The following is a 22412-nucleotide window of genomic DNA, read 5'->3' on the forward strand; positions in this document are numbered from 1 at the left end:
GCACACACATGCATCACACACATTGTAATTACACAGGCATTTTAAACACAGGGCTGGCTCAGCTGACACAGAACATCAAAGCCGAAGGCCGGACCTGAGCGACTGGTCCCGAGCGTGGCAGATCCACAGACCCGCTGCACACCCCCTCAAAAAATGATAACACAACTCCCTCTAACTCAGACAAAAGCAGAGACAGGCAAACATGTTGGAGGGTGGGGGGTGGGGGGTGGTGGTGGTGATGGAGAGGGGGGTTGGCCCCTCCTTACTGCTGTAAAATGCAGGAGGAGGAAAAAAAAAAAAGAGAGAGAGAGAGAGAGAAAGAAAGAAAAAAAAGGAGAGGAAGAAAGGAAATCGCAGCCATACGGGCTACGCTCCCCCGGCTGAACTGTATCTGCGTTTTGAAACGGCACGAGAGAGAGAGAGAGAGAGAGAGAAGACGCGGCGGCGTTACGGCGACGCGCTCCTCCCTCCACCCGGCACCCTCATCTGTCAGCCATTAGTTAATCAGGGCTTCGAAAAGACGAGAGCACGGAGAGCTGGCACAACGCGTGGGACCAGAGGACAGCTTCACCTCTGAGAGCAGGAGGAGGGCAAGGACTCAGGGACCTCTGTTCCACTGAGCCCCAGCTGGGCTGCTTCACTCAGCAGCACCCACTCAGGTAAGACTCCTCCACTTATCACCAGTCTCAGCTGCTCCCGGCCTGACACGCTGCTATCACGCCGCTTCGCTCCCTGAGACTTAGAGAAACAGTTGTGCTTAATATTTGGACAGTGTCAAAGTTGAATAAGGAGGTCGGCGTTTTCTTTTTAGAGATTGCTGCATTACTATAGCATGAGGAGCTTTTACTGATAATATTGACATCAAATGTACTTGTCGCTTTTATGTGTGTTATGTTGGATTTAAAACAGGTGTTATCCTTTTGTCTTTCTGTGATATAAGGGATCTGAGTGTTAGTCTAAAATCCTCTAGGGGCACAAAATAGACGCCTGAGAAAACCAGCACATAAAACCACTAACCCTCACATGAGAAATGAAACCCTCTTGGAAAGATTTGCCCTCCCACGTTGTCCCAGCCATTAATTTCACATGATTAGGTGGCTTAAATCGACTATAATCCGCTGAGGTTCATCTACACATGATTTCTACGAGTTGCAATGACTCGGCCTCTTTGAATTTGGCACAGAGTTGAAAACACGCCAGATAAAACAGCTTTTGTGAAATCTTGAGATTTACAATAATATGTTAGCAACAGGCAGATCTTAGTAGGGACAACATTCTTGAACCGATTGGGTTTCACAGCTCTGGAACAAATCACATAAGTGAGTGTCAGACCAGACACATATTCATGGGTTTTCTGGCAAAGCATAAAACCCCATAATAGCCTGAACAGACGTCTGATTTAGTGTAGTGTATAGTAGTATATTATAGTAGCCGATATTAAGTATGTAATAACCCAGCATGATTTCTAACAGACATATTTTTTCTATCAGACTGATATTAGAGACTCTTTTTTCAGCACCTTTGTCTTTGTCTGGCAGGCGGCAACCTCAACATGACCCCGCCCACTGCTCCACTGTGAACAGGTAAGCCAATAGGACACATGGAAGCTGTTAGACGTCCCAGAGAGAGACTCCCACCATGTGGCAGTCAAACAGTTAATGCTGAATACGGCACCAGTGTGAATGTGCTCAGTGATCAAATACACTCATCGCTGAGACCTTAAGCAACCCAGGTGGGCGATAAAACCTGAAGTCAGTATTTGGGGAAAAATATGGTTTATGTTGTGGATTGAAATTCACAAAGGACCTAATTACACATCATAATGTGATTGTGAACGATGACAAATGCAGAATTATGGCAAGATCAGTGCCAAAAAATATATAACTTACTTACTAACCATAAAACTGACTGGTTTCAGCTTGTTTGTTTTTTAGCCACTATAATGATGTACAACAATAATGAATCTGTTTATAGGGCTACAGTCAAGTAATTTTGTGTCTGAATTACTTTTTCTTGATTGTCTCAAAATAAACAACGTTTTGTTAAATATGAAGGGAAAACAACCAAAAAGGCCATTTAGTCCACATATATGAGTTTTTGTTATATATGTCCTTCTTTAACATGTGAGAGCCAAGGTCGAATTCCAATCACATTGCAGCACGCTCACAATGCAAGAGGATGGTAATACCAAGCATATGGTAACTGTAGTTACATAGACTCTTCAAAAGAGCTCAGCGCTGACCTGGAGCAAGAACAAACTTGCAAAGCGTTGACTGCGTGAAGGGAGTGTAGAATTATACCCTAGGCAACATGTTGTCAAGGTTGTGAGCTGCGGTATCCTCACACAAAAGCTGCTCTGTATGGACAACCTTGCCTGGGAAGAACGATCAGTGTGGTAAAAAGATAATTATCAAGTGATAGAAGGGAAGTGAATGTGCTTGAAGATAATGTCATGTCTCTTGTTGCAGCTTCATCAGTTTCACTGTGTTCTCCGGTTGCACTGATTAAACTCGAATCAGCAAAGGAGGTGGGGAGACGAGAGGGAGGAAGATAGAGTCATGGAACATTCAGACTATGTTTCCATTCAGGGATTTTGTTTTGTAAGAAGTCAAAACAACACATGTTGTCAGCATGAGGACAGCTGGTAGGAGCGGCGTCATGGGGCAGAGGAATGTCAAAAGTCATAGATCTTTTTATCCATCAGGCTGTAGTAGCCACCCAGACTTTTTGAAACCAAGCACACGGCCAGCGTGAAATCCTCGCATTAATATATGCCATAACATCTCAACATTTTGAGAAATATCAAAGGAGGAATTCATCAATTATGAGGATACGCAAGTGCATTTTTTTCAAATTCAAAACAGGCTTATTTCGTTTTTAAAGTAATGTTTCAACATTGAGTGATTTCAGATGGGAGACATGATTTTGCCACATAATTCATCTCAAGATGTAGTTGACTAGATGACAAATAATGGAAATCATTTCCTTCCTGTCTCTGCCAATGCAGCTCCTGACAGCACATCTTCCGATTGGCGGAAGCTATACAGCATGTTCTGCACTCCATGCCAAGTATGACTTTGCCACGTCCGAAGAGTTAAATAAACACTCGCTTGAGTAGGCATATACAGTTTCTTCAACACAGTTTCCTATTTAAGTCAACACCACTCAGTAAAGACACACCGAGCAGCCATAAGTCAAAACGGAATGACAAAACAGGCAAGTTTTTCCGTTTGTATAAACATTCCACTGAGAGCTTTTTCCATTACCATGTTATACTGAAACATCCGGCAGTGCTCATGTGAGTACTACGCTGCAGATGGACTAAAAAATGAGGATTGACCGCATTTAAGTGAGAAGAAGAAAAAAAAAATTTAATTCCTGACGACAGAAGTTGAAAAATACAAACAGCAGAGCAGCCGTAAAGTTATAAAGCGGTGACCTTTGACACGACACATCCCAGTCTAACTCCCTCTTCCTGCTATATGTTACACAGCTGCTTTTCTAATCTGTCATAGCAACCAGTTTACCACAGCTTGCAAGGAGTATAAGTATGGAAAAGCTCAGAGAAGTGGAAGGTCCTGACCTTGCATTCATGTTTACCCCAAAAAGTTTTTACCTAAGTTTACCTAAATAGGCATTACTTTTTAAATCATGCCACCCTAATTCCTTTATCTGCGTCTGCTCTGGGACTACTTTAAAGGTGGTGACACGTCTTGGCAAAGGAAATTTGCCACAATTGGAAAAACATACCCTTACATACATTGTATCACTGAGAAATCAAATAAAGAAGTGCTTTTTGTAATATTTATAACCAGGTTGTATTTCCAGCTCCTTAGATTCGACATATGGAGGATCTTGTTGCTGATTCACCGTTTTACGTAAATTCCAAACGCAGAAGAGAAAAAAAATGTGGCAGGTAACCAGAGACAGATAGAGGCATTCGAATTGTTCACTGCTAGGTGTTTGAGGAGCCAATGCAAAAGTCAGTTATGGGTAATACAGTTCCTCCCTTTCATTTAAAAGTTTAACAGTTCTCTTTGACAAAGTTTTTTGTGTAATAAAAAACAAGGCAGATTAATTGAAAGTGAAAATAATTGTTAGGTTGGTGTTCTTATTATCTACAGTGTAAGAAAGCTGAATTGATATTTCCTTTGATTTGTCCTTGTTTGGTGACCAGTGGCCCAAATGCTGAAGGAGAAGAAACAGACCTGACAGGTAGCTTACTGAAGTGTTGCAGGCGAAGCGTACAACTAAGACAAACATGTGTGAGTACAGATAAATCTTTACTCTGCAACATTCCAGAGAGTGGTCTAAGACACTGTACATTGGGTGGAAGAGCCATTTCCTCCCTGTAACTTCATATGGGCCAAATCAGCCAATCGATCATCGTCTTTCTCATATTTCTGAAAAATACTCTTTGAAAGAGTGGTTGAATCTCCCATTTCCCATTTCACTCCATCAGCCTGATAGGCCTGAATGAGACCAGGCCCCAGTAAAGTATGATATGGATCAGCAGATTGTCTCCTGGAGGCCCAAGACCACTTCATAATAACCAACAAGTTGAGGATAAGCAGACGCTGTCTACCTGTGTCAAAGTGAGGCCGTGCACCCTATCGTTCGATGGGTTCGGGGTAGACCAACCTAAATGCTTCCAGACTTTCACGCCCTGTCTCCTCTCATTTCATCTCACTGCATCTCTCCCAGCTCAGATCGCCCACAAGAAACTGCATCTACCCTCACAAGAAGGAATCCTCCTTTCAAGTTTCCATTATCCAGAACAAATGCATTATGAGTACTTGTTTCTATAGTTTACTTCTACAGGGACAACATCCATATTATCATTGAGCTGCTCTCAAAGATACAACGAATACAATGTCTATGCAAGAAAATCTATTTAACAGTGTGCAATGTGTTCTCCCTTCATGCTATAAATCTGTTTGGCTTGCAACACAGGGTCATCCCCGATGGGAAAGACATGCTGTCATCCAAATATTTTGAATTTTCAGATAACATCTCACAGCATCTGTTTGTTTTTGCCTGCAAAAGTCTTCATGCTTTGCCAAAATCTCTGGGCCATATTGCTTGGCTTCTAACCAACATCAATCATCAATTGTGTGTATATCTCTGGACTCAGATTTAAGTTTTCAAGACATGATCCATACTAAGGAGGACCAGGGGGTGGGGAGGGGCCGGCCCTCCCAGCCACCACTTCAATTGCTCAAACTCAACTGGCATATGGGCAGGATGAGGAAAACGCAAGCTGAATGATGTCAGGACCAGGTGACCTCGGGGTGACAGGTTTGGAGAATGTTCTACCCTCAGGCCAAAGTCAAGTATGTCAATGTTGCGCATGTGGATTTCATCTGAAGCAGCATGATTAGTCCACAGACGCTCAACTGCGATCCCCCTCCATGGGAAAGCCTCTCCTGACAGGAAACGCCGTGTTTTTGTTAGCAACAAACAGGCATAAATTACTAAAATGGTGCCTTGGCTGCCAATTCATCATACAGAGCCGTATTGTTGTTCCTGCACACATTTGACATCGACATGGCTTTTAGGGTAATTACCATTACTTAATGATATTTACATTCTGGAGGGTTCATGTTAAACTGTGTCTGCTATTCTAATTGTGTGCAATAAATGTGATAATTGTTTTGTGTCTTTTCTTCTTTTACAAATGACAAAATTGGTTTCAATGACCTGTACTTACAGCAAAAATAAAAAATGATTCAGGGATGCGGAAGGAGGAAGGCAGCTAACTTGAGAAATCCTGGGATGTTGTCAATAAAGTGAAGCAAAGATTGAAATGCTAAATTTGTAAATCTGTGTAAATGTAAGTGAAACACAAAATAAAATATGACTCAACTTGTTTACATGTATCGTCAAGATGGATGTTAACCATCATTAATAAAGCCATTTCATATTTAGGTTTAAGATATGTTTCATTTCATACCTTCATGGTATGTGTTGTATTGACATATATTTTCTAAGGATTTATGAGCTACTTCTGTAAACTGATGTGACTGATATTGGTGCAAATTAGCAGAAAATAAAATATTGGGGATTCTACCAAGAGAAGAGGCCATTACACACGGTAAGACACCCACTGAAGCCATGACAAGTACAAAATAGCAACAGCTCCTACAATAAACTGACATTTCCTTAGGAGTATGTGTTCAGTCATAATTTTTTGAAATGACTGGAAATATAAAAAAAATATTAGACTTTTTCTATAATATATGAACTATCTTGCATGGAGGTCAATTTAGAATTGATGTTTGCCAGTAAATTAAGTTCAATACAATATAGTGAATTGGATTAACTCTATTTCATTGCATTTAGTGTATGAGAGGTTTCCTAGGGTCACTAGGAACGTTCGTAACATTGTCTATTCTAGGTTTGCCTATGTTCTAATTTAAGAAAATTTAGTATACTACGTTTAAACTGGTCTTTTACTAAGAAAATTTACGCTGAAGTTTAATTTCTCCTCATATTATAATACAATAGAATATTATGGTAGAATATTAGTGAAAAATATATTCAGGCAGGGCTTTTCTATAAACACTGGCAGAGCTTTGCTTTTGGATCTCCTCAACTTAACAACCATGCCAGCATGAATTAATACCAATTATTGTTGTAGTAAAAGTAATACTCTGGGTCTTCAGTCTTCTGCCAAATTCATTCCAGAGCGCTCCATTATTACAATGGTAAACAGATGTGCCACCCAGTGCCAAAGTTTGATTTGGCCTGTGTATGTTTTCTCCAGGGAGATTGCAAACTAAAAATGTTGAAACACATAAAAGGGAAAAGACCTGCAGTGTTTTTACACTACATTATACCAAAGTATGTTAAGTACTACAGATGCAACAGAAACAGGTTTAAGTGCAGCCCTCTGAGGTTGTGCTGTTGTGAAGATTACTGAACAAGACGGCCAAACGGAGTGAAGTCAATTGAGGGTCAAATACCAAAATACCACATAATTGACCCATGAGTCAAGTCTCTGACAAGTTGTTTACAGTAAATCGCCTACACACCATACACGGCGTAAGTATACTGTACCCATATTGCATGCTCATATTGTACTAGTGTAGTGGTGTACTAGTAAACTAAAATAACTGCTGTACCTCGACAAAAACTGCTTCTCTAACAAGGCAATAAACTTTATATTTTAACCATCATTGCATGTTTGTATATTATGTCTTCTCATCACAATCTTGTTCTCTACTGAGACATTATGTTTTCATAACCTTGAACATAAAATGTGCTTTCTCTTTGCACTAACAGTTACTACAGTCCTGTATTAGTTTTTCAGCGAAATATTGCATTGACAAACAACACATAGTTCAGTTACGTTTCTTTAATATTCTTTACAGTGAAAAAAAAGCTAATTCAACATATTATGTATTTTTCATGAGGATGAAATAAATAGCAAAAAGAACAATAACAAACCAGAATATGCTAAATAAAGTAGCGTTGCCCTCTCGAGTTTGGCAACTTTGCACCACAGGCTGAGCAAAAATAGGAAGAGTGGGAGTGAAACTGTCATGGCTGAGGAGTCTTGGTTGTGGAAGTCTTGGTTGCGAACGGCACAGTGAGAGAAGCAAAGACTGCAGACGTCCTCGCTGAAGAGGACGCCAACATAAACACAGACTCACGTGCAACACTTCACCCCTGAAATATTTGTCATGATAACCTTATGTTACGTCACGTTTAAACTGTTGGTAAATTGTTTGCAGGAGCCTGAATCTGCTGAGCTGCACAGGAAACTGTAGCACTTGGCCTGACTCAAGGTCCAACACACAGCACTGTGGGTCCGGCACTGAATGACAGCTGCTTAGCTGTAAGGCCCAGTTCACACCTGGTATTAAAATGGGTCCTGAATGTGTCTCCTGTGACCACTTGTGATCCGATCTCACTTCCGCGCACTTAATGAAAATAATCACGTACGTTGTTTGTGTTTGTGCAGATCAAATTAGGTCGGAGTTTACAGATGTGTCCGATTTCCATGTGTTTGTGTCGGCACAAGCGTGAGCGGGCTGAATGAATTTAAGAAAAGTATCAATCATTATGCCTTGATCAGAGTTTATATTGTGGTAGAGGCTACAAATGTATTCTCACCGAAAAGCGTAAAAAATAAGCTTGATTCATAGAAAGCGGGTCAGAGGAAGTCCGCTGAGTAGGCGGTCCTTTAAATGTGGCCCAGGATTCATTTGCATTCACGCAAGAACAGGTCCCAGACCACCTTCAACCTCCACATGTGGTTGAAGTGATCGCATTTCATGACACAATCAGGTCTCATTTGGTTCACACAGCTGCACTTAGCGCTGACCACTTGTGATCCAATCCCTCAGGACAGATGTTAATACCAGGTCTGAACAGGGTGTGAACTGGGAGTAATCACAGCAGGGGCGTGAAGCCAGTAGAGGTCAGCAAAAAAAGAAAAAGAAGGATTTGCAGCAGGTGTTTATTCCTCTTTCAGGCTGTAACAAGACAATAAGAGCAACTTCTTTTCAACATGTAGAGTTATATTGAGCTAAAATCTGCTCTTCACATTTAATACTGGCTGATTAACTATACAGAGGCCGATTTTGCAATGTTTGTTTTCAGCATAATGCATAATGTTCTAAGCGTGAATGGGGAACAACGCTGAACATGGGTTATGGAAATGTGTGTGACTCGTTTAGAAATTTCTGTTAATTCCATATAACTAAGCAACAGCTGCTTCCCAGGTCCCAGGTCACATGACTGCAAGAGACCAAAGGACACGGCCATTTGTGTATCATGACAAACAATTCAGGTAAAGTGGTTTCATCAGTCCAAACTGGAAGAACAACATTGGAGCTGAAACAACTAATAATCTCTTTGTAAACAAATAAATAAGTTTCATCTGAAAAAAAAAAATCCTTCAGAAATACAAAAACAAAAAAAACTGGCCAAAGGAATAAAGAGACACAGCAACAAATGACTATAACTTTATAAAGAGGAGGTATCTGTGTGCTTATGTTTGTGTTATGGACACTGATCGAAGGTGAGTAGGAACGGCTCAACGATTTTCACTGCACTGACGGATTCATGTGCAATAAGCTGCACTGCTGCTGCTGCCTGATATTCATGAGTTCTTTCTCAGCCTGAAGATATGATGAACCTCCGTCTTCACAATACCAGTAACGCACCATTATTTAATGTAAACTATTACAGTGCCTTATCATAATGACAGTCTGGCTTCCATTCGCAGACAGGATGTTGGGATCCACAGGTTCAGTCGACACATTACGATGCTTCTTTGTATGTAAAGTAAAAATGCAGGTGAATTAAAATATTTTTTAATGGAAACTACAGTGTAGATTATCAACAATTATGCCTGTTTTATTGTGACGATAAACCAGACGATATACTTTATTCAGGTAATGTTAAATGCTTTTTATTTCCTATAATGTTATTTTTTTTTGATATTTCAAGGCACTAGCTATTCATTTCATTTTGGATGAAGTTAAATCTTAATCTTTTATTTCATAGTTTACTTGGCTTGAGTGACAGTGTAGATGTTTTGACATATTTTATACATATCAAATATGTGAAACGGTATTAAGTAAAAATAAAAACATTGTCAAAAATACGCATGAAACATGATCTGAAAATATTTTCCTCTGTACAAACTGTATTATCTCATAAAGATACGAGATGTTTGACCAAGAGCACCAGCAAAGGAAAAAATTAAATATAATATTCAGTACGGCTACTTGAAAAACAAAATCATACTGTACAAAGATACATATACAAAATACACTGACAGTCATCTGTTGCTGTTCAATAAAGGTCATTATATATACTCTTATACACAAATATACACTTGTGTACTTCAGATTCAGGGTGGAGACAGCAATAACAACAAAGAACATTTACTTCAAGCCTCATAAATGAAATAAATATTTTCCAGAGTTATGCCTCTACGAATATATGGCGATGTTGGACAGCCCCGTCCACATTTTATATGATTTCATTTGGAGCCTTGGCTCAAAATGGGTTCCATGTGTTTTTCATGATCCCCTGAGTGGAGCAGCATTGTGTTTTTGTGTATTTTTTCCTTTTATTTATTTTTTTCTCGATTCTAATCAGCACCACGCCCCTGCAGGGCCCCTCTGGGTGGGCTGGAGCGAGTGAGCCAACGGTAGTGCTCGATACCCACGTCTCACTCCAGAGTCACCTACAGTTTTAGGCAAAGAAATCACACTGGCTACGCCGGCCGTTTTCAGCACACACAATGTCTACTCACAGTGGCAAAGGAGAACGAGTTAGCACTATCATACCGGCTTCCATGGTCGGCGGTGCCAGGAGGCGGAGCCTGGGCAGGGCTGCAGGTTGCATTGCTCCATGTCAGTGGGCTTGTCCAGGATGTCACAGTTGTAGTTGTTGAGCCGCTGACCATTGGGCCTTTGACACACCACCAGACGAGTCCTCCTTCCTCCACCGCAGGTCTGGGTGCACTGAGGTTAGAAAATAAAATCAATCTTCATAATCTGACATCATTATATAATATAATAATGATTCTTATAAATTACCCTAGCTGGGCATTTCCTGACTATTTTAGCATTGATTTTAAAAGACTAATGTCCCTTGACCTGACCAACCTGACTAACAGACTGACTTTTAGTTTCAAAATGAATACGTAAACGTCTGTCGTCCACAACTCTCCAAAATTGTAGAGCGCCTAAATTGAAGTTTGGAAAAGCAGCTTTCCCGTTTTAGTTTGAGATGACGTAGATGACGATGCAGTAACTTGCATTCACTTCCTGTTTGGTTCCTATCAGTCATGACTCAACTACCAGTGGTGAGGGTTGCTAACACTTGCTCTCTCTCATATTTTTTTTAAATTTACTTTAAAGTTCCAGCATGCACATGCCTAGTTTCCTTGACTGTTCAGGTGATCCAAAGACACAACAGAGACAATTAGGATGAAACACAAAAGACTTGCAAGAAATATAACAATGTCTATAATGAGTGCGTGAAAGAATAAGATGAAAAAGCTGTGTCTGAGCTCTAAACGTGACCTCACCTCTCCCCAGACACCGTAGTTCCACAGAGGGCAGGGCCCGGAGTCACAGCTCTTGGACTCGGCAGGTTTTACTCTCTCGTCACAGTAGCTGTTGCTGCGTCCATCAGCGTCCTGACAGACAACCACTCGTCTCTGGAAGCCTCCTGCACACGTACTGGAACACTGCAGAGCACACACATGTGTGTCAATGAGGGCTACGACACATGAACACACAAAGAAGCCCGCAAAAAAGAAAACCACTGGGAAACACCTGGGTGCACCTAATGTAGTATATGACCGATGTCGCCACACGACCAAAGTTCCCTACAAACTCCGGAAAGCATCACTATAGGTTTGTTAGAACTAACATACACATTATACACAGCTGACACGCTGCATTTAACTCACTAAGAGGTCCTCCAGCTGCACAGTTCAAAACTGTTTTCCTAAGGAGGAAAAACATCAGCCAGTGAGGGATTGTCTGAATCTCTGAACGACACAGCCTTGAACGGAGCAGTGGGCGAACACTGCATCCAATTAAAATGACTAATCTCCACTGTCAATAGGAGTGAGTACATTCAGAGCTCTGTATGTGTGAGGGAGGACAGCACTGAGTGAGCCCGGACTGCAGCTTCTACTCCACTACATTATGTGAGAATGTGAGAATGAACAGTGTGCTGAGATGAATGCCTCTTCTGGGGGGATTTTAGAAAACAGAAGAATTTTCTTCTCATGGCTTTCGGAGAAAAGGAAACACACACAACACATCGATCATCCTCTGGAAATCCTTAGTGTGATTGCTAAAGTTTCACAGAAATAAACACATCTGTTGATGGAGCAATAGCCTTCTCATTAAGTGATTTATTAAGTATAAAATTAAAAACAGGGAAATTAGGGGTAAAACATTGTGATTTTACCCAGAACTGAGAAGCTTTACCAAGTATTGATGAGTGGGGAGCAGATTCCTCATTTGGGTTTTACTTTTATGTAACTGGACAGCTACTAATTCTAAATCTCTGTCTGTATGTGGCTCTCGAGAACTGTTCATCTCTTTAGCTTCACACTTGGAATGTGTTTGTTAAGGATCCAAGGAAGTACAGTGTGGAATTTTGTGTGATTAGGTCACGTGATTCGTTCAATATTACAATCACACAATCCAACCATTACTTCCTCTCATGGGATTTCTGTTAAATGCTGTTCAGGTCTGTTTTTCACCTAAACCCCTGAAGGCCGACATAGCTCTTGTGTTAGTGTTAATGTTGGCCTGGGTACACTGGGGCAATTTCATGGCAAAATGGACTCCGAAATAAAACTTCATGCTCATCTGCACCGATCTTGGCATAAACCAACTAAGCTACCACACATGGGTAAACACAGAAAAGATGAACTTGAGGCCGATGAAAATAGCATCCTGCTTGCATCTAAGCCAACACGACTCAAAGCCAAGAGCATGAAAAGCCTGAATGGCTCCGATCCGTTTGGGTTGGTTCATGCCCAATCGATTTCAGCCGAAGAATTAAGGTCGTACCTTCAAGGGATGATTCTTTGGATACATAGCTACAGTATATTAAACTGATGTCTATACTTGCACTGACAACACATGTATACACATTATATACACTCCTCAGTGTGTATATTGCAATTTGTCCCTTTGGTGCTGTTTGTAAAGTCCTTCACCGTGTACTGCATGGCCCTCTGCCATGGGAACTGAAAACATCCGCTACCTCACCCTCCCAGTGGTCTCAAGGTTGTGTTTACTCACAGACAAACACAGGATTTCATAGACTTATGTTATATAAACTATACACCAAAAATCAAATAATTACATTCATCATTGGCTTATTCAGATATAATACTTAATCAGGCTCTAAGAGAAGATCTGGCTTCCAGAAAATGCTGGAAATTCTGACTGAAATCTCTCAAACGTTTCTACCACAACACAAAATACTACACACTGCTTTTTAGCCAAAGATCATATGCTGAACAAACATACTGCGCCCCAGGGTCCCGTCCTCCACTGGTTGTCTGTGGAGGGCACGTTCCAGCTGCTGTGCCCTGGATGGCGTCCTGGGTCCTGTGGGTATCCGTAGGGCTGGTTGTTGATGCGCTGGCGGTGGAAGGTGGAGGAGCAGGGCGCAGCGGTACACTCCTGTTCTGTCGCGGGCTTCTCATCCGGGTCGCAGAAGGACTGGTCCACTGGCTGGTGGTAGTTAGAGCAGACCACCTGTCTGGTGGTTTGTCCCGCGCCACATGTTACTGAACACTGTAGGTGGGGGGCAACAAAGAGTTTACACAATGAAATCAAATTTAATATTGAAACAGAATGAATGTGTTCCTGTGATTCTGAAAGTTCACTTGGATAAATAAACAAAGTAGAAATCTGATTTAAGTTATAGTCTCGACTACACAGTCTGCACTTCTGTAAGAACCGGGTAGTAAACTAATGCTCTGTGCTGCATCGGCATAGTGGTGAGTAGATAATGAGTGAATTTTCATTATCGGTGAACTATCCCTTTAAGCGACAAAATGAGTTGATTCTATACTTTCTAAATGTCAGAATCCTGGTTCCTGATCTTTGAGATCACATTCCTGAAAGACCCTGTCTGATCTTTTATACTGCGACTTCTTCTGCAAAGATTTCTCCAATCTATGTCTCAAATAAATTGTCTGTGGGAAAGTTTCCACGTTCTAAATCAGCCTTAAGCCCAGTGTTGTTTTCATCTATGTTTCATGATGTGAAGCCTTGTGATGTATAGTCCCATGACTCTATAACTGTGAATACAACAGTAAGTAGAAATCAACTTAATATGACATGAATTTAATGAACTTAAGACTTTGTCCCCTTAGAGAAATTTCATTTGGGCTTTTACATTTAAAAGAATTTTCGTTTCACATGAAGATTTGATTAAAAAGATCAGAACAGAATCCCTGTAAATCTTCCCTGGCTTCTTCACTGCCAGTTAGACGACCCCACCTCTGGTTGTTTGGTGACAACAGCCAGAGTTCTGGCTCTCTCTCTGTGTTGACGCACACAAATCAAGACTGCCCAAGATCACAGCAGTACTCAAAGTGCGTTATTGCCCAGGGCGATTTTAACGTTTCAGAATGAACTGATTGATCACTGCCAGTCACTGTAGTGGAAAACAGCTGTATTAATTAGACATAGTGTTAACTCACAGGAGACCACTCCCCGGCACGCCATTGGCCACAGGGGCTGAAGCAGGCGGAGGTCTCTGGGGGGCGTGGCAGGTGGGCGCAGTGTGATTCGTCGGCCACTCCTCCCTGGGCATCTCTGCAGCTGACATAACGCGCTCGCTTCCCCTTGCCACAAGTCACGGAGCACTGCAGGACATGCAAATACAGGCAGAGATGACATGAATGTTTGTCCTGCGGAATTTCAGTTATTTTCATTTGCAGTTTTCATACACTGTGGTTTTTTAAAGTGACGTGTGAAGTGTGTGATACTCTTGCTGACTTACCAGGAGGTGCCATGCTGTTTAGATAAGAAACCACAGTACTGAGTGGGTTGAAGTGATATGTAAGCTGTGTTTAGGCAGCCCCAAATGTCAATGAGGGCGTAGGATATGTACAGTATACTTCATGTATCTATAGGTCTAAAGTGTATGATATATATTACACGAAAAACAATCAGCTTTTATAAACCTTATTATTAAATTAGTTTTAATGTAAATGCTTGTAAACCTTCTTGACTTTTTCTACTTTTCAGCCAGCGCTGACAATAAACAAGAATAGTGTTTGTGCATTAGACCTTCAGCTTCAGGTTTGTTTGTCTGATAGGACTAAATATTTCCTCTCTACTATCGCTGGTGTCCTGAGATGACTCTCTGATCAGCTTTCACCAGCTTGTAGTCAAACTACACCGTGTCATCTCAACACAACATCATAGCAAACATTTCTGAGGGGATGAATACCTAATGCAATCAAATGGCTCCAGCTCTAACAGGCCCGGTAATATCCCTCTCATATCAATGACACTTTAAAGACGATGGCAGTTCCGCTGCTCGGGGGAATGGATGCATGTGTATATGTTCATGTGGTGTGTGTATTTTGTGTGAGTGTGTGTGTGTGTGTGTGCGTAAGACCACACTGCTGGCCTCTTTGACATGTGAGCTCACAACGACTTTCAGATTGACAGACGGGGTTCAATCTACGAAACCGTAGACTTGTGTTTAGATGAAATCTGGTTTTCATTTGCAACGAGTAACAATGCAAAAGTATCAGGGAGACAGAGGGGCCTCTCAGCCCAGACAGTGGAGTCTGTGTGTGTGTGTGTGTGGGGGGGGGGTGGGTGGGTGTGTAACAGCAGGGGGTAAAAGAGACAATGCCAGAGAGGATCATGAATACATTATGTACCAATCTGAAGGAATGTAGGGATATACAATAAATTGTTGAATATGTCAACCTTTGTAAACATACATCCAGGAGACCCATCACTATAGGTGTGTGGTTTCCTTCTATTAAACACACACACACACACACGCACACACACACACACACGCACACACACACACACAAACAGCTCTATGAATATTCTCACATTTCATTCTTTTTCAAGACAGAGGTCTTAGACAAAGAATGAAAACTTAATGATAGGTAAGTCTCTCACTCTAGAGCCCGGCAGATAGTTTACCTTCAAGCTACACACACAGATAGATGAATGCAACAGTACAATATTTTAACAAAGTGCATTGCACATATATATATAACTCTCTGGACTGCAGAGGGTAAACCTATAGACTGTAACTTGCTCTGAAAGACACAGTAAATCCTGTGTGTGTTTCCTTACCGCAGTCCAGGAGCCGTATCTCCACTGAGTCAGGAGCTGAGCTGTGTTGTCAGGTCGAGGTGTGCTTTGTGCCGAAGAGGTCCATGGACATCCTGGCATCTCACAGTCCTACAAATACAAAGATGCAAACACAATATAATGAGTAAGTCCTATGTGAAGTATTCAGCAATAGACTGAAGCAGTGTAAGAAACTGTGCCACAAAAACATGGTTGTTTTTGTTATCCTATCATTATTGAAGAGCGTGTTCAGCAGGACTTGTTGATTTCAAGTTCAGATTGCGTAATGCCCACACATGTGCCTAACATCTGTCAATATGGTAGGTTACCTCAGTTCCAGCAACCGAACGGATCACTTATCTGGAGTCTGAAAGGTCATCAGTTCAACACTGTCTGCCTTCAGTGCCCATCAGTGTCTCAAAACCCTTCAGCAACACACTTAAACCACTCAGGCAAAGTGCACTGCAGCCGTATGGTCTTTGTCCTCCCTGACACCAACTTGGACTTTGGGTCAAAGTGGAGCAGAGCATGTAAACATATAAAGAGGCTGTTGATGATGCTAACCAGGTCACAACCTTTGCTTCATTGAAGTTTGTAGTGAAGGTCATATCTTTGATTTAAGGGTGTCGTCACAGAGAGAAACGCTCAGCAGATGACTGATAAGAGCCATCGCGCACTTTAACATCAACAACTGGAAAAATCGTAGGCCGTTTCTCAGGAACAAAAATTTGAGTGATCCTTGCTGAATCATGCTTGATTGTAGACATGCGATGCCCGGTTCAAGTCATTGCTTACAATGAATGGCAGGTGGGAGACGATGAGATGGCTCTGCTTGTCCTCCTCATCATCTAAACCGCATCATTTCCTGCAGCTGCCTGGCTCATCAAACTCTCAGTAGAGGGTTTCAAGCTCAAATCTCACAGAAACTAGAAGATTATCTTCCACTAAGGCTAACGCCCTTTTCAAGCCGTATTCCATGTGAAAGAAAAAGATACATTTATTATTGGATCCGCCAGTTAATCAAGATCAACGCCAAAGTGTAATTCTTTCTTCCTTGGGTCATGCAACACTTCTCTAATAAATTTCATGGAAATCGGTTCAGTAATTTTTGAGTAATGCTGCTGACAAACAGACCAACAAACAGCACTGAAGCATAACCTCCTTGGATGAGGTAATCATTTAACAAGTGAGGTTCAAAGCTGTACCAGCCAATATCTTTTTACATTAAAAAGGCATCAAACATGTTATATGAAAGGGGATACTCATAGTGAGGAGCCCACTGAGAATTAGTGCAGAACTTTATAGTTCCCTTGAAATCTATGAAACATTTGAGCTTTTCATTATTTTGGTTTTCTGGCCGACAACTTTACAGTTCATTCTTGCAGCTCTAATTATTCCAATAGGTAGGTAGCTGCTGTCACTGCGTTGGTCGGTAGACGTCTCTTCCATCAGTGTGAATAAAGCTAGGTGTGCAAAGTGTGAGGTTGCATGGAGGTGATTAGTTCCCCAGCTGAAGACCTGCAGTAATTGGCTCATATCAAGACGATGCAGTCAGTTTAAGGCTCCACGCAGCACGAGAGGCAAAACCTCAGTTCTGTCCAGTCTTCGTACGCTGATGGTAACTAAATCTTTCGAGTCATTAGGGGTGGGCTTCCTCTTGAGTTAAACCTGTGTTCTCTTGTTTATTATATTAAGAAGGGTAAGTTAAGGTCCGTTGAGTTTGTTATTTTTGCCCTAATGGCACAGCCAGCTCCATCTTTCTCTATTTCTATATTATATCGTACATAAACACAACAATCATCAGCTAAGAAACGGACTTCCCAGCATTCGTGGACCTTGAGCAGCATGAGGCTCCTTCATGTTGTGTCTCAGCCGCCCGTAAATAGGACATGACACTCAAAGCAAAGGTTCTGATAAACACAGTTAGCAACGAGCCAGTGATCATATTGCAGTATTTATCAGTGCTCTGGGATTCCCTCAGCAGTTGGTCGAGATCAAACACAGAACTTAAAGAAGCGTGAATATTGGATTTAAAGCCAATATATTAACATGTATTTTGAGTCACAACTACAAATGAATGCCAACATTGCTTTGTGTCTGCTGAATGTGTAACTGGGAACCCTCAATTCCTTCACTAATCTGTAAAGGCCAATTTATGCTTGTACGTCTTTTCTAAAACGGATAGATAAGACCGCCCTATCCGTCATGGAACACCCTCTCAGAGCGCCTCGGACAGCTTTTCGTACACCTCTGATTTTTCTAACTGTCCGTCTTTATTTCGGAGACCCCACGGACAGCTCTTGGCTGTGATTGGTCCGCGAACGACATAATTTCCCTACGACGTCATTTCCGGATTTCACATTTCCGGACATCTAACTTCCTGATTCCCAATAAACACATACACAACTACGATTCTACGATTAATGTGACGTGTGTGTTAAGCCAGCGGAGTTGTCCGGCTGACGGTGGCTCGTTAGAGCACTGACGGCATGTATGCACGGTCACAGACGGTTATAACGAGCTTTCAAAGCGGTGCTAGCGGGCTAGGCTAGCGGGCTAGCCACCATGCTAACTGCGGTGGTAACGGTGCAAAAACCAGCCGTCATGACTTTAATTCCACTTCTATCATGACACTGTTTCTATAATACCGTCAGGTTAGAAGCAAACACTGGGTAGTAGTTAGTGTCGGGAGTCCCTGCTGACTGTGTGTGGAAGCTGGGGGGAAGCTAGCTGGGAGGGAAGCTAGCTAGCTCTGTGTAGCCTCAAGCAGATTCAAGCTGTGGAATCAGCAACACAGTTCGGAAACAAGACCGGGGAACCGCTGCGCTAAGAAACGATAACATCAGCATTTTGACCCGCTGGGTGTCACTTTATTTAGTTCTGTTAGTTGCCATGGTTCAGTGTGTTGGAGGCGAGCCACAGAGGTAAACAGACACACGTGGACTTCTTCTTCCCAGAATTGGGGTAGGCTTCTCTGAGCTTGTCTTCCGTTGCGCCACCTATGGGTTTGGCGGGTGAATTGTTTTCAAGGTACAGTCGACGGAGAGGTAAAAATCAAAAAGACTCTCCGCTCTCCGTGCAACCCTCTCCGAGAAACGGATACGTAGAAGCATACTGGAGCCTTAACTGGTATGTACAGTTGAAGGATTCACAATAACAATCAGCAGTTCTTTAAAACATTTTTTGGTTGGTCCTGCTTACTATAAACTGCACATCACTTTAAACCAATGTTTTCCATATCTGAGAAACATACCCACCTCCATATATAAGAATATTTGTCCATTTCTAAAAAAAACATTGTTGAGGCCCTTTATCAATGCACAACTCTTGACCTTAGATAATCCTCTCTGTATCTAAGGAAGGTGGTAAAAAAGGCTTTTATGTTTCTGGCTCCTTCTGTTTGGAATAAATTACTTATAAATATAAGTTGTTTGTCATAATCTTATTCAAACATGTTTTGTCATCTTAAAAGAAACTGCTTATGCTTTCATGAATGATGTCATTGTTCCATGATTTCTAGGATTTCTTGTATTTTCCTTCATTCCTTTTTTATTTATAGATTTACACTGTCTTTTGATTGTGTCTAGTTTAAGTTGTGAACTTTGGTCTTTTGTCCTCACTGTCTCACTCACCTGACTGTCTCTGGGCCTCGCCGCAGCGTTGCACTCTCTGTCATCCACTGTGTTGCCGTAGTCCCCCGACACACACCTCACCGCCCTCATCTGGTAGCCATGGCCACAGGTCACCGCACACTGAAAGGCAAAATCACACACATACATTCACACACAAACACAAAGAGAGAGGCCCAGTCAAGCGCAAGATATCTCAAACTCTATCTAAGTATGTCAAGGTTGATATCTTAGACGGGGCCTCTGTCAAGGTCCAGCTCAGCAGAGCCTGAGTAAGACGCCGACATGCACACACACACACACACATGCACGCACAAATACATTCACACACACACCCATACTCTCAACTCGACCCTTAACCTAGTTCTTAACTCACATACGAGTTGATCCAAGCACGTTTAGTTACAACACGAGAGCAGAGGAAACGCCACAGGATAGGTTTATTTGGGCAGCAAATTATAATTACACAGGCATTAACGAGCCGATTCATCCCAGCTCTGTAAATACTACTATCTGACTTCATACAAACACGTGTGGGAGGGCATTAGATCTACGTGTGTAAAGTATGAACACCTTTACATACACGGTTCATTCAAGTTCGTGCTTTATCTTAACAGTGCTTCATCTATTAATAAACAGCTGAAAACCTAGGTGCTGTTGAATGTTTGAGAAGTGTGTGTGTGTGTGTGTGTGTGTGTGTGTGTGTGTGTGTGTGTGTGTGTGTGTGTGTGTGTGTGTGTGTGTGTGTGTGTGCGCGCACTGTGGATCAGGTTTAGTCTGACAGGATATGAGGGCAAAGTAAAAGCACCGTGGAGGAAATGGCAGCTGGAGTCAGGGCACACTCCTCTGTGACTCGCTGCTGTATCAGGTTCCACGCACAGACACACACTTGAAATATTCGCTGTCTCTCCTACACACCACATTCTCTCTTGGTAACCACACACACTCACACACACCCACACACACACACACACACACACTCACACACTCACACACACACACACACACACACTCAATGTAAAAGATACGAGTCAAACTCCAAGACAGCAAGCCACACATGAAACCTATTTCCTTGGTCAAACACAGCACCAAGTCACCTTGCGTCTATGTCTTATCTGTGTTTGTGTGCATGTGTGTGTGTCTGTGTGTGTGTGTGTGTGTGTGTGTGTGTGTGTGTGTGTGTGTCTGCAGGACTCACCGCTCCCCAGACGCCGACCTGCCAGGACGCACACTCGGGCAGCTCGCAGTTCCCCACAGCTTGCGGTTTGGTGGACGGGTCACACAAGTGCTCGCTCAGCTTCTCGTCCCCGGCGCCTGTGGTGCAGGACACTTGCCGGTGTCTCATCCCTTTCCCACAGGTCACCAGGCACTGGGAGAGGGAGGAGGGTGTGGGGGTGACGGAGGGAGAAGGAGAGAGAAGGAGAGAGAAAAATAAATTATAGCTGCGAAAGTAAAAAAATCGCTTCCATGCTCACATTTATAACCAGAAATCCCAATCTAACAACAAGAGCTACCGGGAGACACTTGTTTGTGTATATCCATGTAAACATATGTAGTAAACACTTGTCACTGTGTATGTAATACTGTAGTTGTGTTTCTGATTCGTTTTTTGTCACTTCATGCATTGCTGAGCTGACCTGTCCTCTTGTCCAACATTTTAACCATTGGCCTTGAGTTAACGTTTTACTCTCTATTCTCATAATATGATATAGTGACCACGCCCACCTCGCTCCACTCGCTGACGCTCCACTTCGGACACGGCTGCTCGCTGCACGTCTCAGTTACCAGCCTCTGGTATTCATTGCACTCGCGGTCTATCAGCCGTCTGCCCAGGTTGTTCATGCAGTAAGACTCTCTGCTCCGGCTCCCACGTCCACATGTCTTGGAGCACTGTTCAAAAGGATAAATCAGCCTTTCTTTGCCCATGCAGGTCATGTGTTTTCATCTATTTCTTATAGAACCCCAGACAAGGATATTTATATACATCAAAGCCACGTTTTATTCCATTGAGTGAGTACTCAAAATTAGGTTGCGTCAGTAAGAGATACACTTACTTTACTTGCTTAATTTATTTTGCACAATATGAAAACAGATAGCACAACAGGCCGACCTTTACCATTTAACATAAGGTATTAACACAAAGTATTTATTAAATACATAGATATACAGGGACTTCTTATGTGGTACTGATTTGCCTTGTGGATGATGGGTAATCTTTGCTGTGCATCAAAAGTACCTCTCTAAAAATATTAAAAGCTTAAGTGCGATATATTTCAATCCAACAAGGAAATTCTAATCGTGTGAATTGTTGGACTGTGTGAAAAACAGGTTGTTTTCTAATAACTTTGGTCAGTGGTGCTGGCTTTTTGTTCATATACATGTTTCACCTGTGCACAAATCCATCAAAACATGGAAACAAATCATCAAACAAATTAATGAAAAAGTGGAAATGACTTCTATCTTGTGAGAAGGCAAGAGGATATTTAATATAGTTTCTTCATATGACCACTGTGCTGTGTATTTATCCCTTTAAACATTATATAATAAAGTGAATGAATTTTTAGTACAAATCAGAAATTCTGGTTGCATAAAGTTCCATACTTCGAGCCCAGAGTCTCATAATTGCATCTTTCTCGTGTTTCCTTTCAAATGGTTATTTTGGTGTAAATCTCTTCATTGACCGTACCTGTGACCAGGCGCTGTACTGCCAGTTCTTCAGCTGACAGTCCCCATGGCAGGTCTCTCGGCTCTGAGGTTTTGCAGCAGCTCCACACATGCTGGCCTCCATCCTCTCACTCTGTCTCTTTATCAGGCTGTACTTCATGCACTGGACGTCCAGGCTGCGGTAGCCTGGACCACATTTAGCAGAACACTCGCTCTTTCCAGCAAGATGCCAACTGTGTGAGGGGAGATGCAGGACAGATGTTTAGCTGATTGTGCTGTGCAG

The 22412-nt window shown here is 42.1% G+C and overlaps 1 protein-coding gene across 2 annotated transcripts in view; it reads right to left on the reverse strand.

Moving 5' to 3' along the window:
* The window catches only part of LOC133009277 (A disintegrin and metalloproteinase with thrombospondin motifs 20-like), an 88776-nt gene that overhangs the window by 13496 nt on the left and 52868 nt on the right, over positions 1–22412 (reverse strand). For both annotated transcript variants that reach the window (XM_061076726.1, XM_061076724.1), the window contains exons 20-28: positions 22152–22362; positions 21191–21355; positions 20664–20834; positions 19469–19588; positions 15840–15947; positions 14210–14374; positions 13026–13295; positions 11054–11215; positions 10308–10484 (exon numbers count right to left, since the gene is read on the reverse strand). In XM_061076726.1, the coding sequence (XP_060932709.1) occupies positions 10308–10484; positions 11054–11215; positions 13026–13295; positions 14210–14374; positions 15840–15947; positions 19469–19588; positions 20664–20834; positions 21191–21355; positions 22152–22362 (1549 nt within the window). The remainder of the gene's footprint in view (positions 1–10307; positions 10485–11053; positions 11216–13025; positions 13296–14209; positions 14375–15839; positions 15948–19468; positions 19589–20663; positions 20835–21190; positions 21356–22151; positions 22363–22412) is intronic.

The sequence above is a fragment of the Limanda limanda genome, chromosome 8 (assembly GCF_963576545.1).
Source record: "Limanda limanda chromosome 8, fLimLim1.1, whole genome shotgun sequence".
In the NCBI taxonomy this organism is placed as follows: Eukaryota; Metazoa; Chordata; class Actinopteri; order Pleuronectiformes; family Pleuronectidae; genus Limanda; species Limanda limanda.